General features: G+C 53.5%; 3 protein-coding genes and 1 pseudogene across 14 annotated transcripts in view; 3 read left to right on the forward strand and 1 right to left on the reverse strand.

Moving 5' to 3' along the window:
• The first annotated feature begins 550 nt into the window (after nucleotides 1-550).
• On the forward strand, nucleotides 551-10163 carry GMIP (GEM interacting protein). 9 transcript variants are annotated; one of them, XM_082382869.1, is made up of 22 exons: nucleotides 748-855; nucleotides 1149-1275; nucleotides 1844-1928; nucleotides 2390-2465; nucleotides 2577-2634; nucleotides 2935-3060; nucleotides 3152-3216; nucleotides 3303-3431; nucleotides 3878-3958; nucleotides 4042-4212; nucleotides 4302-4439; nucleotides 4798-4985; nucleotides 5213-5319; nucleotides 5394-5483; nucleotides 5802-5879; nucleotides 5948-6102; nucleotides 6331-6519; nucleotides 6628-6765; nucleotides 6869-7065; nucleotides 7396-7783; nucleotides 9157-9223; nucleotides 9357-10163. In XM_082382869.1, the coding sequence occupies exons 2-22, from the start codon at nucleotides 1266-1268 to the stop codon at nucleotides 9728-9730; spliced, it is 2910 nt and encodes a 969-aa protein (XP_082238995.1). In that variant the 5' UTR covers nucleotides 748-855; nucleotides 1149-1265; the 3' UTR covers nucleotides 9731-10163. The 9 variants fall into 9 exon arrangements, with proteins under 9 accessions (XP_082238991.1, XP_082238992.1, XP_082238993.1 ...); XM_082382865.1 differs by lacking the exon at nucleotides 1149-1275 and having other exon boundaries at nucleotides 551-855; nucleotides 1753-1926; XM_082382866.1 differs by lacking the exon at nucleotides 1149-1275 and having other exon boundaries at nucleotides 551-855; nucleotides 1753-1926; nucleotides 3324-3431.
• Nucleotides 10164-10940: 777 nt separating this feature from the next.
• Nucleotides 10941-16148, forward strand: LPAR2 (lysophosphatidic acid receptor 2). Of its 3 annotated transcripts, XM_082381057.1 has the most exons (4): nucleotides 10941-10971; nucleotides 11084-11177; nucleotides 11976-12717; nucleotides 13414-16148. In XM_082381057.1, exons 3-4 carry the CDS (start codon nucleotides 11976-11978, stop codon nucleotides 13725-13727), a joined length of 1056 nt encoding a protein of 351 aa, XP_082237183.1. In that variant the 5' UTR covers nucleotides 10941-10971; nucleotides 11084-11177; the 3' UTR covers nucleotides 13728-16148. The 3 variants fall into 3 exon arrangements, with proteins under 3 accessions (XP_082237183.1, XP_082237184.1, XP_082237185.1); XM_082381058.1 differs by lacking the exon at nucleotides 10941-10971 and having other exon boundaries at nucleotides 11074-11177; XM_082381059.1 differs by lacking the exons at nucleotides 10941-10971; nucleotides 11084-11177 and having other exon boundaries at nucleotides 11695-12717.
• A 98-nt stretch (nucleotides 16149-16246) lies between these two features.
• The window catches only part of PBX4 (PBX homeobox 4), a 57416-nt gene continuing 46088 nt past the window's right edge, over nucleotides 16247-27574 (forward strand). Inside the window, exon 1 of the mRNA XM_082381060.1 lies at nucleotides 16247-17340. Within this exon, the coding sequence (XP_082237186.1) occupies nucleotides 17210-17340 (131 nt within the window). The 5' untranslated portion in view covers nucleotides 16247-17209. The remainder of the gene's footprint in view (nucleotides 17341-27574) is intronic.
• Nucleotides 25433-27031, reverse strand: LOC309623825 (signal transducer CD24 pseudogene; annotated as a pseudogene). The gene has a single exon. The product of its transcript is annotated as a signal transducer CD24 pseudogene (transcript).

The following is a 27574-nucleotide window of genomic DNA, read 5'->3' on the forward strand; positions in this document are numbered from 1 at the left end:
AGCATCAGGTGGGCCCTGAACACTGGCCAAGGTTTCTGGAGGGGTGGGGGTGCCAGACCCCATCCAGCAGAGGGGCTGCTAGGGTCACATGGAATCCTTGAGGCAATTTGAGGCAACCAGAAGGGGAGCACTCTGGACTTGGGGTTTGCTGGGGATGATTCTTGCAGGGGCTCAGGGCGAGGGTCTCTGTGCCCTCCGTGCCTGAGAGAGGTGCTAAGGGCGCTCTGGCTCTGCTTTAACTGGGTCTTCAAGAGCCTGATCCAGCACTGAGCATTACTGGGTGTCCCCCAATTTTATCTCCAGCCCCAGCGTGTTAGGGGACTTCAGTTTCAAGTGGAATCAGGCAGGACATCATACCTCCAACCAGGGGGCTCCCATTGCCCCAGCCAGGTTGGGATGAGTTCAGAGGTCCAAGAGACCCCTGGGCAGGGGCGTCATTGGGTCGTAGAACGTGAAAGGTTTGGGACAGGCTCCTCAGGCCAGGCAGACTCTGTGGACTCACTGCAAGGGGAGTGTGCTGGGGTTTGGGGACCCCGCAAAGATGGGGAGGGGAACCCTGGCCGGGATGGAGTCATTTCGGCAGGTCACTCAGGAGGTCCTGGCCCAGCCGCATACCCAGCCGCTCAGGCAGGGGGAGTGGTCCGCGCTTCCCTCCCTGCCTAGAAGGTGTGGCCGACCAGCAGAGGCGTGGTTTGGGGCGGGGCCTCCGCGAGGCGGGGCGACGCGGAACCCGGGCAGCGGCGGCCGCGGCAGGAAATCGGGGCTGGGCCCCGCCGGCGCCGGCGCGCGATTCCATCCCAATCCCCGTCCCAGCCGAGCGATCCTAGGGCCGGACCATGGACTCAACAGAGCCGGGTAGGCGGTCCGGGATACGGGATCAGAGAGGGGCCTCCCCCGACAGTATCCTACTTCCTAAATCAATGAGGAGCCCCGCCTATCCCTCTCCGTCCAGAGAGCCGGGAGAGGAGTTTCTGAATGGGAAGGACACGGGGATGCTCCACTGTGGGAACCCCCAAGCTGAGGGGGGCCCGGGACACCAGTCCCTGATCCCCCCTCCCCCTTTGCATTCTTCACCCCGGATGCCTGGGGGAGGGGGCCCAGGAAGGGGAAGTGGCCGCTTCTGCTTCTGATATTTGTGATGGGGGCAGGGTGTCACGACCGCTGATGGAGAGGGCAACGCGGCAGGATCCCCACCCGGCTACTCCATTGCCCGGGGAGGGGAACATGCTGATCTGGGCGCCCTAGAAGTGGTGCCTGCGACAGAAATGTGGCAAGGTCCGACTTCGTTTCCGCCTGTCTTTGTGTCTCTGCTTTGCATATTGATTGTCATTTGGTCTTTATGCCTCTTGTGGTTTCAGGCTGCCTGTGTGTGTTTCTGTGGCAGGCCATGTGCCGTTCTGTCCCACGTGTATTTCCATCTGTCTGGGCTGAGGTCCATGTGGTTCCATTGTCAAGCCGGCTCTGTCCCGGGAGACAGTGTGGTTGTATCTAGGACGTCTGTTTTGTCGCTTTGCTTCTGGGCCCATGCATGTGTGGGTGTCTCTGCTCCTCTAAGCAGCTGTCTCTGTGTTGGGTTGTGCCTGAGTCCATCTGCCTGTCCCAAGTCGGGCCCCACCCAAGCCCACACTCCCTCCATCCCAGCTCAGACACCCACACCATCCTATACTCCCCATGGGAACAGAACTCTCTCTCTCTTCCCTTTCCCTCCCTCTCTCTCTTTCTCTCTCTCTCTCTCTCTCCCCCACCCCCCACCCCCCGGCCCCGACCCTCCAAACAACCTGCCAAAGTGCGGTGGGTGGAGGGAGGCTTCCGCTGGCCCATGTGTGATACTCCCCTCCCCAAGGGCTACCCTCAGCTCCTGAGAGCAGGAAGAGGTACAGTGATATCTTCCGGAGCCTGGACAACCTCGAGATCTCACTCGGGAACGTGTGAGTCTGTGCCTGAGTAACCCCAAATTCCACCAGGATCCCCCAAATCCCTAACCATTTAGGTGCCTGAAACCCCATTAGGAACCTGCAACTTCTGGATCCTCAAAACACCTGAATATACCAAAATTCAACCCTCCAAATCCACCTGAAATCGCCAAAGTGATACTAGGGCCCCCACGTATCGTTCTTGTGACCCTTGTGACCCCTTAAAACATTTGAGAGCTTTATAATCCCACTCTGAACCCCAAAGTTACCTGGGATCCTTCAAATTCTATCTCAAGTCCCATAAAAAAAAGCTCACCTACTTTCCCCCCTAAAGCCCCATCTCTCAGGACTCCCAGATACAATAGATGTCACAGAGGTGATATCTAGGACCATCCCCAAACTGCCTTGGGGCCCCCAGCACCCCTAGGTGGGACAGACTGGGTGGAGGGTGGCATCCTGACACCCTTACCTCCCAGGACCCTTGAGATGCTGGCTGGAGACCCTGTGCTTTCAGGAGACCCAGAACCTGACAAGACCCCCACAGCCACTTTGGTGAGGGATGGGACCAAGGGGACAGGGAGGAGGGGACCTCAGACGAGGGGGTCTGAGGAAGGTGGAGCCCCTGCCCTGCTTGTTCCTGAATGCTGTCTCCCTCCCCCTCAGACGAGTGAAACCAACCGTTGGAGTGGTCCCTCCCCAGAGGATCCTGCACCCCTTACAGGTAGGGGGGCTTTGAGGCCAGGGGAGTGGGGGGGGGGGGCAGAAAGGAGTCCTTCCATCATCAACTGCCTGTTCCATGCACCAGGGACACGGCAGTGCACACAACAGATCTGAACCCCTGTACTCAGGGAGCCCCCAGTCTGAGTGGAGAATCAGTGTAAAACAACCTGGACAAATGAAAACAAGGGGGTGTTTGCGGAAGCCATAGGGTGTAGAACAGGGTCCACTGGTCTGGTTTGAGGGCTCAGGGAAGGCTTCCACGGGAGGGTTCAGAGGTCAGAGGTCCAACCGTCTGCCCCAGGGGAGGAACTGGACTTGCGGCTCATTCGGACCAAGGGGGGTGTGGATGCAGCCCTGGAGTATGCTAAGACCTGGAGCCGCTACGCCAAGGAGCTGCTGGCCTGGACTGAGAAGAGAGCCAGCCATGGTGAGGACCCCTCCTACCGGGTCCCAGGCCCTGCCCAGACCCTGCAGCGCTCACACCCTGCCTGACTCAGACCCCTGCTGTCTGCCCCCAGAGCTGGAGTTTGCCAAAAACATCATGAAGATTGCTGAGGCTGGCAAGGTGTCCATCCACCAGCAGGTAGCCATGAGCACACCCCCCCCAGAGCCCAATCCCTCCAGAATCCCAGCCAGATACCCCTAGATCCTTAGCATCCTCCACACCAGACGGCCTCTCCCCACCCTCAGAGCCACATGCCACTGCAGTACATCTACACCCTGTTTCTGGAGCACGATCTCAGCCTGGGAGCCCTGGCCATGGAGACAGTGGCCCAGCAGAAAAGAGACTACTACCAGGTGAGGGGGCCCTTCATGCGTTATTCCATCCACAGCCACCTGGAGGAAGGCACCGTTACCATCAGCACCATTTGCTGATGAGGAAGCTGAGACCCAGGGATGCTGAGGAACTTGCCCAAGGTTACCCAGCAGAGATTCGAACCAGGCTTCCTGTGCTATTGCAAAACCGTGCTTTTGTTCTTCTGCGGGCCACGGGGCGAGGTGCCAAGTGTGCCCAGGAACAGAGCCTTGGCCTCTTTGCGTCCAGGCACAAAGGATGGAGGTGACCACTGAGACTCTTTCTGGAGACACCGGGCTGGGGGAGGGCAGAGGTCTTCTGGGTGAGAAGACCCAGGAGAGAGGGTGCAGACCCAGAAAAGGGTCCAGAGGGTGAAAGACATGTGACCCCAGTGAATGGAATGATCGAGTAGCCCTGAGGCAGCATCCGCATTCTCCATCCTTCCCAGCCCCTGGCTGCCAAACGGACTGAGATTGAGAAGTGGCGGAAGGAGTTTAAAGAGCAGTGGATGAAAGAACAGAAGCGGATGGTAAGGTCTAGGGTGGGGGGCTGGGGAAGCGGGCTGGGGGAGGAGATGAAGAAGCAGTGACCGCGTTCCTCCTCCGCCCACAGAACGAGGCGGTGCAGGCACTGCGGCGGGCCCAGCTCCAGTATGTGCAGCGCAGCGAGGACCTCCGGGTGCGCTCCCAGGCGTCCCCCGAAGACCCGGCCCCCCAGGCCCAGCCGGGACCCAACAAGCAGCAGGAGCGGCGGCGGCGCTCGCGAGAGGAGGCCCAGGCCAAGGTGGGGACTCGGCCCCGTGCCCCCCTGTGCTTCGGCGCCCCCGGTCCCATGATCTGTCCCACACACGCTCCCTGCGTTGGTCCCTCCAGGCGCAGGAGGCCGAGGCGCTGTACCAGGCCTGCGTCCGCGAGGCCAATGTGCGGCAGCAGGACCTGGAGGCCGCCAAGCAGCGGATCGTATCACACGTGCGCAAACTGGTGCTGCAGGGGGACGAAGTGCTGAGGCGGGTGAGACCCTAACCCGACGGCTGCCCACCACACTCATTCGCCCCGGCTGGGCGCCCCCTGCCCCTAAACCGCCTCCAGGGCACCAGGACCCGCTCCTTCTCGCTGGACAGCCAGTTCCCGCCCCCAGACCCTGACTGCACTTCCCCCTCGGCCCCCTCCCAGGGGGTCCTACCCCCAAGATGACCCACCCTGGTTCTAACCACACCCCCAACCCCAGCTGCACGCTCCTGTCCCTAAGCCGCCTCCCACTGCCCGGCCCCGCCCCCAAGCCTGGACCGAGCTGGTATCTCTCAGGGTCAGGCCACGCCCCAGGCTCCCAGTCCCAGCCCCTCTCTCACCCGAGGCCTCCGCCCCACAGGTGACCCTGGGATTGTTCGGGCTGCGAGGGGCTCAGGCAGAACGCGGCCCCCGCGCCTTCGCCGCCCTGGCCGAGTGCTGCGCGCCCTTTGAGCCGGGCCAGCGATACCAGGAGTTCGTGAGGGCGCTGCGGCCCGACGCCCCGCCGCCCCCGCCACCAGCCTTCTCTTTCCAGGAGTTCACGCACAGGTGGGTCCCCAGGAGCGGGGTCAGGTAGGAGCCAAGCAGGTGGGTGGGGTTGTCCCAGTCGTGGGAGACTTGGGAATTTGGGGTTACTGCACTGGGGGCCACGATGCTCATGGCCATAAGGGCTTGCAGACCCAAGTACTTGGAGTTGGGGCCTAAACGGGATGCCAGGGTGATGTCATTCCAGGCCAGTTTCCTGGTTATCAGAGCCCTCAAACCTCTCCTTTCAGTTCCCCTCTGGACACAAGAAAGAAGCTCTCTGGAGCCCCACCTCCACCGCTGGATGAGAGTGCAGCTGAGCCAGGCCCTTGGGAGGACACTGGCACAGGCTGGCAGGGTGAGTGCTGTGAAGGGCAGGCAGGAGTGGTGCTGGGGCAGGAGGCCCTACCTAACTGACCTGTCCCCTCCTAGGAACTCTGGGCCCCACTCTGGCCAGTGATGTGGACAGCATGGGTGGTGGCAGCGAGTCTCGGTCCCAGGACTCTCCCACTTCCAGCCCAGGTGGGACCATCCTTCAGCCCCTGGCCAGGCTCTGACCCTCATTCTCAAACCCATTCTTTGACCTCTGACCTACCCTGCAACCCTGACCTATTTTCTCAACCTCTGACCCTTTCTCTTGATCCAACTTCTGAACCACCCCCCAGGTTCTTCAACCCCTAACTCCTGACCTGTCTGACCCACCCCCTCCTGACCTCTGACCCTTTCCCCAAGGGCATCTGTGGGTGGTTTTGGAAGGCCGAAAACCAGGAATGTTTCCTTAGCCTTGGAGCCTCCCCATGACCTCTGTGACCCCCAACCTCTGTAACCCTCTGACTCCAGGCTCTGGCACGAGGCGGCTGGTGAAGGTCTCATCCACAGGCACCGAATCTTCAGATGACTTTGAGGAGCGAGACCCTGGTGAGGCTGGAAGCAGGTAGGGGTGGGGTGGGGGTGGACTAGGCACTCCTGACCCTGTCTCCCTGCAGACCTGGGAGATGGGCTGGAGAACGGGCCAGGCACCCCGTTCAAGAAGTGGACACTGTCCAATGCGGCCCAGACCCACCGGCTGCGGCGGCTGCGGGGCCCAGCCAAGTGCCGAGAGTGCGAGGCTTTCATGGTCAGCGGAACCGAGTGCGAGGAGGTGTGGCCTGGGCCGATGACCTAATGACCTCTGCTGAACCCCAGTGACCTCTCTGACCCCAGGCATCTCTCTGACCTGAGATTCCCTAAGACCTTCCCACCCCTGGGACCTGCCCTGATCTGATGATCTCCTATGAGCCCCCTGCCCCTGCTCCCTGAGGATCCCTATGACCTTCTTTTCCCCCACTGACCCCCGATGACCTCCCTGACCCTGTGACCTTTCCCTCAGTGCTTTCTGACCTGCCACAAGCGCTGCCTCGAGACTCTACTGATCCTTTGCGGACATAAGCGGCTCCCAGCCCGGACCCCCCTCTTTGGGGTCAACTTCCTGCAATTGCCCAGGGACTTCCCGGAGGAGGTGCCCCTTGTGATCACCAGATGCACCACCGAGATAGAACAGCGCGCCCTGAGTGTGCAGGTGCCGCCTTGACCCTTGACCCTTGACCATCCCTAAGAGTGAGTGACCCAGCCCTCTCAATGGCCAGATTGCAAGCCAGCTGTCCAACTTCCCACCCCTGCCCTTCAGGGCATTTATAGGGTCAGCGGGTCCCGGGTCCGCGTGGAACGGCTGTGCCAGGCTTTTGAGAACGGCCGAGCATTGGTTGACCTGTCAGGGAACTCGCCTCACGATGTCTCGAGTGTTCTCAAGCGATTCCTCCAGGAGGTGGGTGCTCAGCAGCTCAGGAGTCAGAGGCCGGGTGGGCTCAGACTGAGGACCCTCTGCAGCCCACCCACACCCATGTCCCCCCCTGCCATTCCACCCCCAGCTCACTGACCCCGTGGTCCCCTTCCACCTCTACGACGCCTTCATCTCTCTGGCTAAGACCCTGCATGCAGACCCTGGGCACGACCCTGGGACCCCCAGCCCCAGCCCTGAGGTTATCCGCTCGCTGAAGACCCTCTTGGTGCAGCTGCCTGACTCTAACTACAACACCCTGCGGCACCTGGTGGCCCATCTATTCAGGTGTGCACTGTCCTTGACCTTGACATGTGACTTCTGACCTGAGGCACGGATCCAGGACTCCTTCCTTGGACATGTGACCACTGACCCCTGACACTGACCTCTGACCTTTGAATGTGTTTTCTGAGCTCTGAAACTTAATACATGACTCCTGACTTTGGATGCTGACCCCTGACCCCCATCACCAGGCATGTGGCTCCTGGTCGTACACAATGACTGGGACCACTTACCCATGACTTGGGCAAGTCGCCACTAGCCTGGCTTGCAGATCCTACCCGATGACCAATAACCATACCCTCTGTGCCCTGACCCTTCTCCTCACACTGTCCCCAGGGTGGCTGCACAGTATGAGGAGAACAAGATGTCTGCCAACAACCTGGGCATTGTGTTTGGGCCGACACTGTTGCGGCTGCCGGACGGTCCAGGGGTAGCCAGCGCCGGCCCTGTCACCTGCCTGCTAGACTCCGTGCACCAGGCCCAGCTCATCGAGTTCCTCATTGTACACTATGAGCAGATCTTCGGGATTGATGACCTCCTCCTGGCCACTGAGCCCCTGCCCCGAGACCCCAGCCCACCCCCTACGACCCTCCCAACCAGCCCCCAGCCACCACACTCACAACCTGCCCTGGACGCCCTGCCCATATTCCTAGCCTCGGACCCCAACCCAGACACCATGCCCCTTAGTGCCCTGGAGAAGCATCCCGAGACCACGCCCACAGAGGTAGGAACCTGCTGGGCCCACAGACATGGGGAGAGCCTTCTCTCCATTTAATCCTCTCACTCTCTCTCCTGTCTTCCTTCCTTCCTTTCCCTTGAAAATTTTCTATTTCATTCCCTTTCTCCTTTCCTTATTTACCCTGCACTCATTCTGAAAGGAAAGGTAAGGAATGGAGTGGTGGGAAATAATGGAGTAACAACAGGGTAGAGCCTTGCAGAGATATTAATATGAGTACCATTCATTCCTTCAACAGAATATTTATTGAACACCTACTATGTGCCAAGCGTTGTTCTAGGCATTTTTCTAGCCATCAGTTAGCAAAATATTCAAAGATTCCATCCTCTTGGTTGCCTACCTTCTAGTGGGAAAGAAACCAACAATAAACAAGAAATATGAGACAAAGTCAGTTATACAGGATGTTACAAGGTGATGAATACTATAGAAAAAAGAAAGGGTAGGGTGAAGTAGGGGACATCAAGGGCACCAAGGTGAGAGGTGGTGGGCAGTTTGTAGCAGTAAACAGGATGCTGTGAGTGGGTCTCATGGAGAAGATGGGTTTGAGCAAAGACTGGAAGGATGTGAGGGGGGAGTAAGCCAGGTGGAGATCAGGGGAAGGGTGTTCCAGGCAAAGGGAACAGCCAGTACAAAGGCCCTGAGGTGGGACCATGCCTGGTGTGTTCAGGGCACAGCCCCATGCTGTAATGAATGAGTGAGGGGAAGGTGGAAGGAAGTGAGGCCAAAGAGGGGTGTGCAAACCTCCATTGACTGCACGCCTACAATGTAGGGGTGCTTGCATAGTAATTGCCCTAAGAGGTAAATACTGTTAATGAAAACCATTTACAGATGAGACTCTTAGGGGAGGCTTCCTGACCCTCAGATCCTGATACACTCACCATTCCCGAGAGCTAGGATCTCCCCTGCAGCACCCCAGAGCTGGGAAAGCTGCTGCTGGTGAGGTGTGGGACTCTGAGAACTGGAATACCTCAGAAAGTGCTCGGGACACAGAGAAAGAATTCCAACTGCTATTAGCATTTAGCTAAAGGATGAACTAAAAGATATTCAGGTAAGCTAAAAAGCAGGCCTGAAATTGCAGAAAGTAGAGCAGGATGAAGACCGGTAGTTCACGCATTCCTAATGCAGAGAAGGCTGTCACTTTCCGGGCTGGTCCTCTGTTGAACAAAGGCATTGCTGCCCTCACAGAGCCCACAGTTGAGATTAATGACACTGCTCTTCACAGGAGGACAAGCAGTACACTCTCAAGGGCATCATCTCTCCCCAGATACCAAAACTGCAAGGGAACTTTTGCATGTCTACGAGTCTCTCGAAGAACTGGCATTTTATTGCTGGAGGTCGCATTCTTGGGTTTCTTCTTGCAGATTCCAACTCTCCAGAGGGACCAGGAAGAGGAAGTAACCAAAGACACCAAAAATGAGGGAGAGGAAGGTGAGTGCGTTGTGGGGTAGCCCAGGGGTTCTGGGGTTGCCCCTGCCTTGGGGTAGCTTGGCTGAGTGATGACAATGGGGGGGTGTATCCAGAGGACTTAAAGGTGCTCAGCATTGACCACCCTATCCCACAGTGTCCAGCCAAGGCCCTGAGGACTCACCCCTGGGGACACAGTCCCGTGGCCACTTCAGCCGCCAGCCAGTGAAGTATCCCCGGGGGGGTGTACGGCCTGTCACCCACCAGCTGTCCTGCTTGGCCCTGGTGGCTTCCAAATTGTGCGAGGAGACCCCTGTCACATCAGTGCCCCAAGGGAGCTTGCGGAGGCCAAGACCCGGCCCTGCCGCCACCTCCCGTGAGGGCAGCCCTCTGCGCCGCACCCCACTGCCCAAGCATTTTGAGATCACGCAGGAGACGGCCCGGCTACTCTCCAAGCTGCACAACGAGTCTGTGCCCAAGGCCACCTGCTGCCCAGGCACCCAGCCTGAGGAAGCTGAGGACCATTTCTGACTATCCCAGCACTCTGACCAAGAAGCCCAGGACTGAGAAGATGGGCCCAACATCCCAGGAGTTCAATGTTGGGGCGTCTGGAGAGTTCCTATGGGGAAAGACTACATGGCCTAGGGGAGAACTAAAACCCCTTCAGCAGCAATGTACCAGGATCCCCCCCACCACTAGACACAGGTCAATGTCAAGCGACAGGGCCACTCAGGTTCAGAGGTCACTCAGGGTCAATACAGATCATGGGATCCTTGAGGTCCACCCTAGTCTCTGACCGGTGGGATAGGGGTGCTTTTTGCTACTTTGGTTGTTGCCACTCCCCCATCTCTGTCTGCCTCCTTAGCTGATCCCAAGTGACCAGATATATTGGAGGGTGTGGGCAACCCAGACTCAACATCCTGCCTGGGGTCTGGTGGCCTCTGAATAAACTGTGTCCTTTATACCCTTGAGTGTCTTTCTTTGCCAGGGAAGGGTGACAGGGGAGAGGTCGGTGAGGCAGCATCCTTTCGCCCCATTTTACCGACCAGGGAAACCAAAGCCCCCTTTCTTTCATCTCAGAACACCCCTGAGCACCTACATGCAGTAGAGGCTGGGTCTGGGCACCTGGCTGAGTCACACCGGGCCGGCCCTCCCGGAGCTCAGCGTGCGATCCGGTCCTGCACAATCAAACAAACATAACTAAGTGCAGATAACCGAGACAATGGGGCTGTGTGCTCTGGGCCGTGGGAGTCCAGGGCCGCCACAGGCGTGGGCCGGGCAGGGAACAGCGCTGCCGGGGGCGGGATTTCGAGAAACCTGAGTGCGGCCGGAGAGTCAGCTGGGGCCAGAGAGGTTGGCGGGGCAAGGGAGACCGGGGCGCGCGGTAGCTCTAGGCCTGCATAGCCGAGGAGGGGCTGGGGTCGCGGCGGTGGGAGCCGGGTCGGATCAGGGCGTGGCTTAGAACTCGGCGACGGATTGGACACGAGGGAGCGGGCGGGGTGGGGCCGGGGCAGGGGCGCAGACCCTGAGACCACCCGGAGGTGGGCCCGGGCGGCGCCAGGTCACGGCGGGAAATCTCGGGCAGCAAGTGACTCAGCCCCGCGAAGGCCCAAAACTGCGGCCGCGTGAGGTGTGCGGGGACTCGGGGTGGGGGTCCCGCGCCGGAAGTGGAGAGGGGCGACCGAGGAGACGCGAGGCGGAGAGGAAATAGGGGAGCTGCAGTTCCGGGCGACCCTGTCCCCGCCGCGGCAGCAGAAGAGAGGTTCCTCCAGGTGGTGGGGACCGGGCGGGGCGGGGCTCCCCCAGGTGGTGGGGGCGGGGCGCTGCGGCGGGGGCGGGGCGGCGGGACCCCGCCTCCAGCCCTCTCTTGGCCGCTCCCGCCAGGCGCACCCAGACGCTCTTCTGCTCCAGCCTTCGTCGCCCGGTCATGGGTCTTGGGCGCGAGGCCACCCTGTCTGCGGCGTGACGGGCGGCTCAGGTGAGACCCGCGAGGACGGGGGAGGGTGGGCGCGGGGCCTGGGGAGAGCGCGGCACGTGCTGCGGGGCCCGGGCGCCGCCCCCTCCTCTCCTACCTCTTCCTCTTCCTCCCCCAACCTGGGGGCCCCCAGAGGCCCGGCCTGCTGCCGCCTTCCTGACCGCCCCTTTTGTCCCACTAGGAACGGCCCGATGCCCCGCCTGCTTCGGGAGCGCTCGCGCCCAAAGCCCGCCGCCCAACTTACGGGGCTGCCTCATTGCCCCCAATCTAATTGCCCGAGTCACTTCCATGTCCCAACACCGACCTCCTGCAAGGTCCTAGCAGTGGCCCCACCCTGCGCACACACGCCCCCTTGGCTCCGCTCCCTGCACTGACCCCAACACCAAACTGACCCTCCCTTGCCTGCTTTCACAGCCCACACCCCTTTGTCCTGCCCTAACCGACCCACACACACACACACACACACACACACACAGATTGGTCACAGGTTGGCGCCGCGTGGGCAAATGAGTTTTGTTTTGATTCTTTAGGTTAAAAATAAAACCACCCAGTCGTTTGATTTGGGAGATACCTTTCTAAGAGTCTTATTAGTAATTAAGCAACAACTGCCCCACCCCACCCCCGAATTCACGGAGCGTGCTTTTCCAGGTCACCCTGGTCCCTACCACCACCACTTTGACCTCACGCATCTGAGTTTGAGACCCTTGCCCTTCCTGTCCTAACCCTCCCTCTGGCTGCTGCTTCCTCCTGTGTCCTTCCAACAAGGACCTTCTGTACTGACCTTTCCCTCTGTGCCCCCAGATGGTCACCATGGGCCAGTGCTACTACAATGAGACCATCGGCTTCTTCTACAATAACAGCGGCAAGGAGCTCAGCTCCCACTGGCGGCCCAAAGATGTGGTTGTGGTGGCCCTGGGGCTGACTGTCAGCGTGCTGGTGCTGCTGACCAACCTGCTGGTCATCGCGGCCATCGCCTCCAACCGTCGCTTCCACCAGCCCATTTACTACCTGCTTGGCAACCTGGCCGCAGCTGACCTCTTTGCCGGTGTAGCCTACCTCTTCCTCATGTTCCACACAGGCCCGCGCACAGCCCGGCTCTCACTTCAGGGCTGGTTCTTGCGGCAGGGCCTGTTGGACACGAGCCTGACGGCGTCCGTGGCCACACTTCTGGCCATCGCCGTGGAGCGGCACCGCAGTGTGATGGCCGTGCAGCTGCACAGCCGCCTGCCCCGAGGCCGGGTCATCATGCTCATCGTGGGCGTGTGGGTGGCCGCGCTGGGCCTGGGGCTGCTGCCTGCCCACTCCTGGCACTGCCTCTGTGCCCTGGACCGCTGCTCGCGCATGGCCCCCCTGCTCAGCCGCTCCTACCTGGCCGTCTGGGCCCTGTCCAGCCTGCTCGTCTTCCTGCTCATGGTGGCTGTCTACACTCGCATCTTCTTCTATGTGAGGCGGCGGGTGCAGCGCATGGCAGAGCATGTCAGCTGCCACCCCCACTACCGTGAAACCACGCTCAGCCTGGTCAAGACTGTTGTCATCATCCTGGGTGAGTGGCACCCTGCTTCCCAACTCCTGCAAGACTGATAGAGCATGATGGGAGGGGATGATTTGGGTGGGGAATGTTCTCCAAGGAGGTGCTACCTGAGCAGAGGCAAGGCAGGAGTTCCAAGCAGAGGGAACAGAAGGTGACAGCCCCAAACAGGACCAGCCCAGTGTCTCCAAAGAGGGGAGAAGGCACACGTGACTGGTCCGCAGGAAGAGAAGGTCAGCACCGCCTCAAAAGGCACAGACAGGAGTCATATTTTGTTCTGAGTTCCATGGGAAGCCCTTAAGAGTTCTTAGCCAGGAGTAATGAGGTCTGGCGGTTGAATGTAGAATGGTCTGAGCAGGGGAGGTGCACACACCACCCCCAAGAAACAAAGAGCAACTCTTCCTAATCGTTCCTTTTCCCCCACTGAGTAATCGGTCGGTCCCACAGTGACCTTTCCCCCAAAGAACAAATCTCCATGTAGAAATGTCCAGGGTCCTGTCCACTGTGTACCAGTTAGGAAAGGCTTCCCTCTGGCAGACAGTCAGAGAAAGGTTTCCCCTCTTAGCAGTGCTGCCCCATCATGCTGCAAAGGCAGCAAGACAGGCAGCTCTTCCCTACAAACTGCACAGCTGTCGCCCAAGCTCTGGAGACTACTCCAGTTCTGAGCCATTGCAACAGCTGGCCCTGCTCACATCAGGCTCCATCCCGCAGGGGCGTTTGTGGTCTGCTGGACACCGGGCCAGGTCGTGCTGCTCCTGGATGGTCTGGGCTGCAAGTCCTGCAACGTCCTGGCTGTGGAGAAATATTTCCTACTCTTAGCCGAGGCCAACTCGCTGGTCAACGCCGTGGTGTACTCATGCCGAGATGCTGAGATGCGCCGCACCTTCCGCCACCTCCTCTGCTGTCTGTGCCTTCGCCGGTCCACCCACGAGTCTGTTCGCTACACACCCTCCACCCAGACAGGCACTAGCACTCGCATCATGCTTCCTGAGAATGGCCATTCCCTGGTGGACTCCACCCTTTAGCTAACCTTGGACTTCAGCAGGGTACAGCAAATGCCAGAGCTCTGCCCCTGGCCACTTGTGGGTGCACCTGGCTCTACCCAATCTGCGGGCCAGACTTAAAGGCAGACCCTCAGTCTGGCTTGGCATGAAACCACTGCCAGCCCTACCCAGGCAGACAACTGTGCCTATCTCAGGGCCTATGGGTTGGGGTCATCTAAGCGCCTGGGAGAGAGTTGAATGGGGTGCAGGAATCTGGCTCTTCAGTCATCTCAGGTTGCGGGGCTTTTTAGCGGACACTTTTCTGTTTTTACTGCACGTGCCTGGCAAGCCCTGTGGACTGCTTCCTTGCCCATGGTGGCATGAGTAGTAAAGGTGGGAGAGATGAGGGCCCCCTCAGGCCACGCTGCCCAGTGCGACAGGGTAACAAGGATGGACCCTGGGTGCCCCATCTGCCTGAGGCTGATTGTTAAGGGGCACAGACTGAGGAGTGCTGAGCATGAGCTGGGAAAGGTTTATGGCCTCTTGCAGCCTCCAGTGGTCTTGCCTATCCCCATAAGAATTAAGGGGGTCTACAAGGAGGGTGTAATATAAGGAGTAAACCTTTCCGCTCTGAGGTCTCCAAAGCCTTTTCTGTTGTAAGCTTAATCTGTCTGTCCCTGTGTCCCAGAGTTGTCTACCTCAGCTCAGGCTGAGCTGGGATCCTGCAACATGGCATCTCCTGGGCCCTGTTCCCATTCCCCTTTGGTCTCTGCATGGCTATTGCTCCATCTCTCTTGTTGTTCCCTTTTGCTTCTGTCTCCTCCACCTCTTTCCCTGCCTTCATCTTGCCACCTGCCTCTCTGTCTCCATCCTCTGGAGCCCAGAGTAGTCTCTGGCCTGTGTGAGGCTTCTCTCACCTGCCTGCCCCTTTGTCTGAGTCCAGATTGTTAATAGTCAGGTGTGTCCATCCCACTGCCCACTCCATCACCTACATACACACCTGTGGGCTTGGGGTAGTGGGGTCCATGGACCAGAATGCAGGATTTTAGAGGTGCCATTTCTCAAGCTTCTCTGATGTGCCTGGCACACTGATAAGCATTTTAGGTGTATTATTTAATCACCACCTGCATCTTGTGGCATAGGTATTATATATATTTTCATGTGAGGACAGTGGCTCAGAGAGATTGAAATTTGGCCCATGGTTACATAGTTTCCAAAGGGCACAGAGATACATCGAGGGACTAGAGAGGCCCCTGAGGAAAGGACTTCGGATTTCCACAAAGTCCGGAGTTGGTCACAAGCTCAGCCTGGCTTTCCCCACTTCACCCTATGGTCTCAGATGTGCCAGACCCATGATGAGTCCCCTCTCAGATACACAGAGGCACTCTGCTAGACACGGAGTAAACCAGGATCTGGATTCTCTCTGCTTACATACCTAGCCAGAATTTGAACCCAGGCCTCCCATCAGAGGCTGAATTCTTAAACTACTAAAGCATGCATTGCCAAAGAACCAAAAACGTGTAGATCTTTCTACATTAAATGGGGCTGAGTTTCCCTTTGGGAAAACTCTCCCTGCCCTACAACAGCTCTGTGAGGAGGCAAGAACAAACTGGGGTGCTAAGTACTTCTCCAGGGTTCAAGGTAGGCAATGTGGCTCCTTGAGCCTGGGGCCTGAATCTCGGAAGTGATGACCTAGGCCAGCACCTTCAGCCACGTGGGTGGGTACATAGTCCTTGTCTCCAGGGGGCTCTAGGCCTTTTGGACAAAAGTATCACTTTGGGTGCCAAGGCAGCCAACCATTCCTATGGGGTGGGAACCCCTGATGGTCTCCAAAGGTAGCTCTGTTTAACCTGCTCTGAGCTGGCTGTTCTTGCATCAGCATCTTCCAGGTTCTAACCCACTCTTCTGGTCTCCTTTGGTATCTTGTCCCATCAGTTTTTCCCTCTCTGTAGGTCTCTCCTCTCCACCAGGTGACTTAAGATTTTTGTCTCAGATGGTCCCTGAAGCTCTCAACCTCTCCCCCCACCACTGTTCTCTGAAGGATGCCAAAGTTTCCCACTACTTTTCAGATCTCCTGTGTGGTGCTGCACTAGTGGCTGACCTTTTGTACAGGGTACCAGCTCTCCATGGTCCCCACATGTTCTAGTACTTCCTGTTACTGGGGCCAAGTGTCAGGTTTCCTTCATCAAGGAGCTTTCCAGGTTGTTCTTACACTAGCCTACATCATTCATTTCCATTCCCTTTGGAGTGCCCGAATCTAATCAGACCAGTCGGTGTTTGCATTTCCTCTCCAGCAGCAATGGGAAGAAGATGGGCCCTGTCCTGAAGGGTTCCCAGGAGGTTGAGGTCCCTTTATGAGCCTGGTCTGGAGTCTGTCCCCAGTGCAAACAGGCTCTAGGAGGTCCCATGACTTTGGAGAAGTGATTTATGTCCAAGAATAAATCCTTTTCTCTCTCACAAGAATCCTCTGATGGCAGGACTCCTAACAGCTAGAAACAAAGGCCTGTGAAGACTCGCTCTGATTTGGGGGTGCATCACAGGGTAGGTCCTCAGAAAGCATCCTTCACGTGCTAGCGGAATGCTGTAGAGCAAAAGAATGAATAAAGCAAGGTCACTCTTAAGCTGGACCTTGAAAGGTGAATAGAAGTGATTTCTGCAACTGAGAAAATCTCTCAGTTTTGACCTTCCAACCACCATCACCACACATACCCTTACCCCCTATGGAATATTAGAGGTGGGGGGAGGGGGAACCGGGAGGCCGGGAGCCCAAGTGACCCACCTGCTGGCACTGAGGCTGAGGGGAGCAGGCGTCTGGGGCTTCGGGCTTCTGGAGATGAATGGGGGTAGGGGTGTTGAGGGGTTCTGAGAGGCTAGGGAGGGTCTGAGAAGCAAGGGGTGGCTTGGAGGAAGAATGCAGTGCTCTGAGAAGTTAAGACTCTGAGATGTGTAGGTCCCTGAGGAGTGGGAGGCTCTGAGACATGGGAGCCTGTGAGGAAGAGTGGGGTCTCGGGGGGGATTGGCTCTGAGAAGTGAGGTCCCTGAGGAGTGGGGACTCTGAGGAGATGTGCGGGCTCTCTTAGAAGGGGGCGTTCTAAGGACGTGTGCGGTGTAAAGTGTCTCTGAGCAGGAATGGTTGAGGGAGGTGGAGATGTGGGAGGTGGGGTCTCTGAAGCAGAGCAAAGCCGGCCTTGCCCTCTCCGGCTGGAGGAGGGTGGGGGTAGAAAGCGCCGTTGCCTCAGCAACCCCCAACAGAGTCCTAGGCAGATAGGAGGGGCTGTTAGGGGCGTGCCCGTGGGCGAGGCACGGCGGCCCGCGCGGCGGCGGTTGGCTGACGGAGATAGTAGGGCGTGTCCCTGGGCGGGGCGCGGTCGCCTGGCTGGCGGCGGTTGGCCGTAGGCGGAGGGGGGCGGGGCCCGGGGGCGCGCGTGGTACGCCCACAGACGGCGGCAGTTGGCTACGACGTCCGCGTGAGCTCTCCAGGCTCGGCTGCTCCTTGGTTGAGCGCCTGCCAGGCCTCGCCGCTCATGGACGCCCCGCGCCGCCGCCCCCCTGCCCCGCGCCGCTCACCGCCCCGGCCCCCACCGGGCTCCGACACGGACGACGTCCTGCAGATCATGGCCATCACCGACCAGAGCCTAGACGAGGTGCAGGCCAGGTGCTGGCGCGGGCTCGGCGGGGGCCACCCAAAGTCGCTTCAGTGAAGGGGGCGGGCCGAGGGGCCAGGGCCGGGGCGGCTGGGGGCGTGAGGGGCGAGGAGGGTGCAGGGTGAGAGATGGGGTGGTGAGTCTGGGCGGAGAGGGAGAGGGCAGATGGGGGGGCGGGAGGTTTGAGGAGGACTGAAGGGGGGTTCTGAGGCCTAAGGGATGTTTGGAGTTAAAATGGAACGGATTGAAAGGGGGCTTATGGCGCTAAGCTGTGGGTGCTGGGTTTTAGGAGCTCATCTTGGGGTGAGAGGGATGGGTTTAAGGGGAGTTTGTGGATGGAGAGGTTTATGGTGAAAGGTGGTTTCAGGGTTTATGGATGTAAGGGGAAAGAGGAGTGTTGGGTGTAAGGGCTGAGAGATGGGTGCACACGGGATTTGTGAAGGATGGACAACTAAATGGATCAGTGGTATTTATGAGGATGGGAAGTTCTGGGGGCAGGTAATGGAGAATGAGTTGTGGGAAATGGGACTCGGGAATGAAGAGATGGTGTGATTTGATTCGGGAAGCATCCAGAAAAAAGGTTAGTGGGGGAGCTGGATGGGGACGGAGGACCCCCTTTTTTATTAATTTGGTGAATATTTATTAGGCACTATGTGCGGGGCACGGAGCTGGGTGCTGACATAGTCACTGATCTCAAGCGCATGGTTTGAGGGAGAGAAAGTAAGTAGCAAAACTAAGTATAAGTTGTGCTAAAAGCTGTAAGTAAAGAGTTGGCAAGCTGTGGGAAGCCAGGAGAGGGCACAGCACCTTCAGAGTCCCGAAGGTGGGAAAGGGCAGGAAGAATGCAGAGCCAGGGACTGAAAGTCCCCAGTACAGCAGAGAGAGTCTGGAACCAGGATCACATGCGGCCAAGTCTCAGGAAAGAGTTTGGATTTTATTTCAGTTGCAGTGGGAAAATCACAGTGGTTTTAAGACCACCTGTCCCACTTAACCTCCACCCACCACTTGTCAGTGAGCCAGGATTGGTAAAATGTGCTTCACAAGGCAGCCCATTGTGTTTGGGGCCTGCTTGAATTATTAGAAGGTAGCAAAGCACAGAATGACGTCCTTTTGGAGGATGAGGTCTTGTTGAATGGGACTTGTTTGGGGGTAAGGGATGGTCCCTGTGGATGGGACCAGGGTGTAGTGGTGTGGACTGTGCAGTGCCTAGAACCTTCTAGTGAGGAGGGGTTACAAAGCCAGGTGAACAGCAGCCCCAGGAAAGGAGGAGGCAAGTAAAAGGTGGACATGGCAGGCATTTATTCTTCAAACTTTCTTGCCTTTGCTTCTTGTGGAATGTCGACTCTTTCCACAGTTTCACGGCCTCTATCTGGAAAGTTAAGAGTGTCACACACACACAACCCCACTGTACACCACTGGAGCATTGTGCTAGGTGCTACAGAAACCAAGATGGCTAAGATGTTCTCTGCCTTTTCAGAGCTCATTCAGAAGGAAGGTGTGTGGGAGACTAACTCATAAACAGTCATCATAATAGCGGTGTGCTGAGTAGAGGTAATTCCTGGCACAAAAGAAGCTGGGACAGGAGAGGGTGCCCTTCTGTGATGCCTTCTTCGCTAAGCCAGTCTGAGAGCAAGGGCATTGTTGTACTTTCCTTTGTATTCCCAGGGCTGTGCACAATGCCTGGTACCTAGCGTTCAGTGAAATTTTGTGGCACTTAGATTCTGGAAGGATTGGTAGGAGCTAGGGAAGGGGAAAAATGGGCTCTTCACACCCAGGAACCACAGAAGCAGTGCTTTGGGTGCTTGTGGAGCTACCTGTGTTCCTTCTGTTCTAGGCCAGGAGCTGCTTAAGGAGCGAACTCTGCTCAGATGTGGCCTTCCTCAGGCATGTGTCACCCTGCACTGCCCCGAGGCTGCTACTTTTTTCTTGTAACAATCTCTTGAGATTCTAGACTCCCCTAGGTAGGCTTAGAATGGAATGCAGTCAGTCACCTCTTCTTGCTGTTCTCAAAGAGAGTCGTTTTTCTTTTAAGGCTAAGAAACTGAACAGGGGGTCATTACACTTGCCTTACAACATAGCTGTTAGGTAGCTGATTCCTGGTTTCTTCCTGAGGTAGAAAGATCCCTGGAGCTTTTATTTTGAGACTTTGGAAGCTTCACATCTGCCCCACTCCTTGTGTAGCCTTTAGATAAATTCAAGGCCCTAAAAGTCACCCAAGTCCAGACACCAGCCTTCAGTCCTCAAGTGGGCGGGCCACTTACTCCACCCTGCAGAAAACACAGCTTGGGTGGGTCTTTTCCTCACAGTAAACCTTGCTGCCTGGTAGATTATCAGCTTGGGCAGGGAAGCAGATTGTGTCTTTCCTGATCAGCCAACTGGGTGAGGCTTTTGGCTTCACTGGCCTTTGGCTTCACTTCAACTGGTGAGGTCTTTCTGACCCTGCCCCCTCTCTGAAACAGGAGAGAACGGTTTCATCTCTGTGCGCTGCCGACCCCTTAAGAGCCCCTGGAGTCAATTTAGCTCAACCGGCTAGCAAGAAAGAATTTTTCTTCTCAGATTTGAGGCCTTCTCAACCTGCTTTGTCACCATGTGTTTAAAGAAGGGAAGCACACCTACTCTCCTTAAACCTGGATTCTTTCTACGTTATTAGGAAGGCAGCTCCACATGCTTGTGTGTAATTCATTTTGTTATTATAGCTGAATAGTCTTCAAATAGTGAACTGTGTATTGTTTTTCCTTCTGGCTACACAGATAGTAGAGGGACACTGGGGAGTTTGGAATGCATTGTCTTGGTTGAAATTCAGCCCACGTCAGCTGGAAGTTTCCTGTGTGATAGATAACCAGTCTTCTTGAATGATCTTCTGACCTTCTTTGGTGACACCCTGAGCTTTTCCTAGAGAGGGACAGTTTTGTGTTTTCTGATTTGGATCTTTCACTGATCACGTTCTCATTCATTTCTTATATGGGACCGGGAAGGCAGGAAATTTTCTCTCGTTTGCCAAGGATTTTCTGAGTATGTCACTCTATCATGTGTAGCCTTAGTTTTTATAATAATAAATTTTACAACATGTTGAAGTTTACATAGATTTGTTTCCTTTGCTTCTTTTGAATACCTTTATGAAGGGTTTGTAAGGTTATCAGACTAGGGTTGAGGGCTTGTCTGTCAGGACTCTCAGGTTCCAAAGTTCTTCTCCCCTCCCAGAGTTGTTAACCAGTGTTTGAATCATTGGCCCCTTTGAAAATCTGGTGCAATCTCTGGGTCCCCTCCTAACCATGCCCCCTGACAGTGTGCTTGTGTACCACACCTTTGAGAATCTTCAGGCTTCAGGTGTCCTGGGGCCTGGAAGCTGCCCCTCGTCAGTGGTGGACTCACTTTTTTTGTCTAGTAGTGAGATTCCTAACAAGTCAGTGTGAAAACTCTGGAGCTGGGAAGGCTGAGGGGTGAGTTTTGGAAACCTGATTTTAAAAGAAAGCAGAATGGTCAACAGTGTCATCCTGGAGACCTGAGGTGCAGACCTGATGTTCTGGAAGAGGCAGCTGAAGAGGACTGGCCCTTCAAGTCATTCTGCATGTTGGAATGACAGGTGGGTTGTGCTGCCAGATTGGCAGATTTGGCTGTTGTGGTCAGTTCTTGACCTTTTGCTTGCAAGGGCATGAAGATGCTCTAGAGAGCTACACTGTCCAATGTGGTAGCCACTTGCCATGTGTCTCTGTAAATTAAAATGAATTAAAATAAACATTCAGGGGACTTCCCTGGTGGCGCAGTGGTTAAGAATCCGCCTGCCAATGCAGAGGACATGGGTTTGATCCCTGGTCCAGGAAGATCCCACATGCTGCAGAGCAACTAAGACTGTACGACACAACTACTGAGCCTGCGTTCTAGAGCCCACGAGCCACAACTACTGAAGCCCACATGCCCTAGAGCCTGCACGCCGCAATAACTGAGCCCACGCACCTCTACTGAAGCCCGTGCTCTCTAGGCCCATGTGCCTCAACTACTAAGCCCGTGTGCTGCAACTACTGAAGCCCGCACGCCTAGAGCCCGTGCTCCGCAGCTAAAGAAGTCACAGCAGTGAGAAGCCTGCTCACCACAACAAAGAGCAGCCCCTGTTCACCACAACTAGAGAAAGCCTGCGTGCAGCAACAAAGACCCAACGCAGCCAAAAATAAATAAATTAATTTAATTAAACATTCAGGGACTTCCCTATTGGTCCAGTGGGTAAGACTCTGCACTCCCAATGCAGGGGGCCCGGGTTCAATCCCTGGTCGGGGAACTAGATCCTGCATGCATGGCGCAACTAAGAAGTCCGCTTTCCGCAACTAAAGATCCTGCGTGCCGCAACGAAGATCCCGCATGCCGCAGCTAAGACGGGTCAAACTAAGACACAGCCTAAATAAATAAATAAATAAATAAATGTTTTTAAAAAATAAAATTAAATCAAACATTTCGTTCCTCAGTGACACTAGCTACCTCTCAAGTGCTCAGTAGCCATGTGTGGCTAGTGACTACCATATTAATGCAGATAGAGAACACTTCCATCATTGCAGAAAATTCTGGACAGCAGCGTTCTAGAGCAATGCTTCTCTTAGCTGGACCTGCAGCAGATCTCTGCAGAAGTCTTACTGCACAGGTTCTGATGTGGCAGGTCTCTGTGGGGCCCAGGAGTCCACATTTCTAACCGCTTCCCAAGGGTGCCAGAGGTCGGACTCTCAAGAGTGGAGATGACGCCTCATAGATTAACTGTGTGGTTTCCTTTACTCAGAACTACCTGTTAGATCTGTGGGAAAGAACTACAAGACAGAGCTGCCAAGTAAACTATGAAAAACCTAACAAACTTTTTATCTTAGGTATTGGCATATCCCAATGATCTGTACTGTTCTAGGGTGTGATGGCTTAGGAGTGAATATGATTTGAACCTAATACATTTTTAGAGGGTGTCAAATTCAGAACCAGGCAGATCCATCGCCTGACCCTAAACACGGTCCTAAAGTAAATTGCTTGAGGAAATTGGATCCCAAGGATTACAGGTGGGGAATTTTGAAGTGTGTCCATATTTCATTGGAGATCAAAGAAGCCTAACTAAAAGAATTGTGGGCTGACTCACACGATAACTTCTTTTTGAAAGGGCTATTTTATCTTGAAGATTATGAGTTTGGAGGAACTAAGGTGATTGGCAGTGGAAAGAATCAGAACATGTGAAATTCCTTAAAAATTTATTGACTTAAATAACTTTGTGTTACACATAATTAAAAAAAAACCCTTTAAAGAAAACAAAACAAAACAAAAAAGAGTGGAGATGATAGTGTGTCATTTATTTCAATTTTCATGAATCATTTTACCTAGTAGATGGTTAATCTGACAAATGGAAATTATTTTTGAGCCTAAGTTGTGTTTGTGGGCATAAGGGATTTTAAATTAATCACAAGGGTCACATATTAGCATTGTTTTGCCTACTTAATATAGAAAGAAAATTAGAAATGAACAAATAAAAATCAGAAAATAGTTGATTTTTTTTTTCTCGAGATGAAACATTTGATCTGGGGCCACAGGACCTTGTTGTTTCCGAATCTGTTTACATTTTCAGTCTAAGGAAATCAAGTTTTAGAAGTCCCAGGGTTGTTTCTATATTTCCTTTACATGGTCTATAAAACCATAGCTCAACTTCGCATTAGTTTGTAGAACTTGAGTGTAGTAGAAAATGACCATTGGGAAATGGTAATAAGGTTTTTAGGGCAAAAAAACTTTACATATAACGAATAAAAATATGATGGAGAATGGTCACTATTATACATGTGTTAAGAGTAAGCTATATGGCATATGCGGTGGTGAACCTGAAACTAAAAAGAGTATATTTAGAGGTTGGCCTTTGGGCAACATAATAGATACTGTAATTAGGGCCTCCATAGCTTTCCTTAGGAAGAAAAGATTTCTCTGAACTTTTTTTAAATTTGATTTTTACATGTATGACTTGTTAGGTATTTTCTACTAGTCAAAATTTGCCTGACTTTCTTCATTCCTCCAGTAGTTCTGCAGCCTTTTCCTGGAATATGGATTAAATTCCGAATATTAAAAGGAGATGATGACATAAGTTTGACTATCCTTAAAACTTACTCAAATGGCAAGGCATGTACTGTCAAGTGAATGGTGTGCCCCTCGTCTTGGTACCTCTGGGATACTAAATATGGAAACACAGACCTCTAGAAGTACGTACATTAATGCATGTCAGAGAGCATTGAGCTTTCAGCACGCCCATCAGAGAATGCAAGGGGTCAGAAGAGGAATTTATGGTTTGGAATTTCCTAAAGCCAGATAGCATTAGCATGAGAGGATCTATTAGTCCAAAGCCGGGAAGTAAAATTTCAGAGCTGAAATTTTCTTTTTCATCACCCTTAAGGAGGTTCTGTAGATACCAGTCAACTTGGTGCCTGGCAGTCTGTGTTCTTAGACTGCTTGCAGGCTTTAGCTCTGCTCCTGGGTTAACATGCTTAGCTTGGCTTTGTCTAGTGCCAAAGGAAAGTCTTGCTGTCCTTGGTGTGCTTTTCCTAAGAGTTGGATTTTGTTGGATTTTTTATTATTTTATTTTATTTTATTTTATTTTTTGCTGTATTGGGTCTTCATTGCTGCATGCGGGCTTTCTCTAGTTGCATTGAGCGGGGACTACTCTTCGTTGTGGTGCGTGGGCTTCTCATTGCAGTGGCTTCTCTCGCAGAGCACAGGCTTTAGGCACGTGGGCTTCAGTAGTTGTGGCACACGGGCTCAGTAGTTGTGGTTCACGGGCTTAGTTGCTCCGCAGCATGTGGGATCTTCCCAGAACAGGGATAGAACCCATCTCCCCTGCATTGGCAGGCGGATTCTTAACCACTGTGCCACCAGGGAAGTCCCGATTTTGTTGGTTTTAAAACAATTTCCTGAAGCTATCTAGGATCACAGCAAAATCCCTTTTGAAGTGGTTTTATCAATATGTAAAGCAATATGCAGAATGTTTCAGAAAAGTTTCATAAATGAGCAGGTATCACTCAGTCATTTAAGTGACAGTTACCGAGTGCCTCTGTCAGAATACAGTGGTTGATGACAATGACAACCATGATTTTTTTCTCTCATTTAAGCCTCCCAGTAACCCTAGGAAGTGGGTGGTTTCGCTGAGTTTCTAGATGAGGAGTTGGACCTGAGTAAGAACTTGCCTGAGGTTAGACAACTAGGGGGTGGTTGGATGGAGACTTGGCCTTGTTCTCTTGAACTCTGGTGCTGACCTGCTGCCCTCCCTGCTCTTGCCAGAGCTCCCACGGGCTCACTAGGACATGACATCACTTCCGGCTCAGAGGAGCTCGGAGGTGATCCAGTGCCGTGGCAGATTGGAAAGTTGGACTAAGGCTTCAGAAGATGTTTTTTAAAGTTCGTTCTCACTAATTTAATCTCATTTGCTCAGTAAACCTTCCTTTTGTGCCAGGTCTGGGGATGCAGCAGTGAGTCCCAAAAACTCACAGTTCAGGAGAGGCAGACGCTGGAGAGTGCAGTGCAGGGGCAACCGGAAAGAGGGTGATGAGGTATCAATCAGCCAGGGCAAGGGAGACTACCTGTCAGCAAGATGAGAGCTTGTGGAATGTGTACCATGGGACACTAGAATCCAGCTGAAGTCAGGCTTGGGGGGACAGAAGCACCCCCCCTAGGAGATGACTGTGACCTGGATGAGAGGCTTTGCCTAGGCCGAGAAGGCACGGCATTCCAGGCTGGGGCAAGCACGTGTGCAGGGAAGGCACGGAACAGGAAAGCATGCAGTGTGGTTCTATCAGGCATGAGTGGAGGGCACGGCCTTCAAGGGGGGACTCAGTGGGGTGACTGCCTGCTTTAGCTGCTATACAATCGAGCATGGCCTTGAACTCCTTGCCAAGCAAGGAGTGAGCATGGTGTTTTTTGTTTTGTTTTGTTTTGTTTTTTATTTACAGTTTGTGTTTAATGCAAATCAATTCCATAACAAGAGAAGTTACTATGAATCAAAGCATAAATACACAAACACAATATACAATCCAAAATAGATGTACAGCATTCAGGTATGAAACAAAAGAGAATGTTCATTCACACAGACAGTAGCTTGAGATCTGTTGGATATGGTTGTTCCAGTGTAGATTTCTAAAGATGGAAAAAAAATGACTTTGGTCATCAAGACTACTGTGGCCATATTAGATTTCGGAACATCTAAGCATCAGTGTGTGACCATGCGAACAAAAGACTTTAGGGAGTGTCTATTTTTAAAAAGGTTTCTGTGCATCAAGGCAGTTGTGAAAAGATCTACTTTCCAAAATCAAGCCCACTTTAGGCTTAGGACCAGGTTCTAACTATCTAAAAATATTGAATGATAACATAAAGTGTTCCAAATGTGGCTATTCCGATTCAGTTTAAAAAGAAGTATTTACAGAAAAGAGTATAAAAGTTTTTCTGAATTTAATGTAAGCAAGCTTCCAGTCTTCCCTTGCCAAATGTTTAGCTCCTTCACATATTTGCCTTTTTAGTTTCAAGATTTGTCAATCTTACCTTCAAAACATCATTTTTTAAATTGTAAAAAGTATTCGACATATGCAGAAATAAAAAGCATTTTGAAATTAGTTGAGATAAATGTAATTCTACTCTTTGTTATCTGTTTAGCTAAATGAATCTACTGCTCTTTTTGAATAAGAATAGTTGATAAGTATATAAGCAAAATGTACTCATTATGCTTGGATTTGGGGTAGATTCCAATCCATCATTGCCCTGATACATATCAATGACTATATAAAAATTCAAATGCAATGTCAAACCCAAACCCCAAGGGAAAGAGTTCAGTTCCCAAGAGAACAGCAATAGCTTAACATAAAATTTTCTCTAGAGTACATCAGCGTTAAATTAGTACTGCTGAAACAACACACTGAGGATTTACAGTAACACCTGGAAGTTCCTTCTAATGTACATATAAATAGAATCACAGAAGCTTTGTTTTACCTCATTGTTTTATGGCCTTATAAATTTAATGAACAAATGAAAACTGAATCTCTGTTCCACATCCCATTCTTTATCTCTAGGTAAGATAAAATCTATTCTCACTTTCAAGGTAGAGTTTTATGTGTCCATACTTCTTAAGCCACATTTAAGGAAATCACCTCTTAACTAATTTTGTATGTTGTCTCTCTTCATCTTGTACAGGAAACTCCAGCAGATTTAATATTGGCATTCATCATCTAGTCAAACCCTTCACATGCTCTTCAAACCAATCAAATTTGGGATCCTCAACAGTTTCTGTCAATAAAATAAGGTGTGGAACTAGCAGATTCATTCAATGAAGACCTGTTTTTTTTTCCCTTGTCACACTGGATGTCTGGATGCCATCTGAATTGGGTTTAGAGGATGGGGAAGTATAGATGTTTCTTGGCCTGAGTCTCTTAACAGTAGAGATGTAGAAGGGAGACCGAGATCACCAAGAGACTGGCTGTTGACTGCAGAGCACCGTCACTTGCCTTGGTGGTGGCATTCGCTGGATTGGGGGCAGCTGAGGTATGCTGGGAGGAATTACTTGAAGGTGTTACAACAGTTGTTTGATTTGAATAAATCTGCCTAGGTAAGAGCAGTGCCAGAAGCAGCAGCCCCAGTCCGAGCCTGGCCACCATCGCTCTGCCCATGTCTGCTCCGTCGGTGCGCAGCGCGTCTCACTGGATGCTGGGTGCGTGAAGGATCGCTGGCTCCGGGCGGGCGCAGGCAAGGTGAGCATGGTGTTTATTCTGTTCCTTGTTTAAGTACTTCTCAAAGTACTCCAGCCTTTCTAAAGTATTGGTCCTGGATCAGAAGAAAGTTCAATAGTCATTAGCTCCTCTCTACCATCCATTCTTCAGAAATGTCTTGAGACACTCATTTCTCTTTCAGATTGAGCCCTCCAGTGGTTTAAAGGCCCCTGCTCTTATTTCTCATTAAAGCAGCTTTCTCCTTTATTCATCACTTCCTCCTGCCCAAATCTAGTGTCTTTTTTGGTGTTGGTTTTTTGTGGGTTTTTTGTTTGTTTGTTTGTTTGTTTTTTGCCTCACCGTGTGGCTTGCGTGATCTTAGTTCCCCTACCAGGGATTGAACCCAGGCCCAGGTGGTGAAAGAGACAAGTCCTAACCACTGAACCGCCGGGGAATTCCCCAAATCTAGTGTCTTGGCCATCATCCTTTTTGATTGTCTCTCTTGTCATGTAGCACTATTAAACCCCTTAATATTTTCCCTTCATTCCTAGAGTGGATG

Source organism: Balaenoptera borealis, assembly GCF_965194805.1.
Source record: "Balaenoptera borealis genome assembly, chromosome: 2".
Taxonomy (NCBI): domain Eukaryota; kingdom Metazoa; phylum Chordata; class Mammalia; order Artiodactyla; family Balaenopteridae; genus Balaenoptera; species Balaenoptera borealis.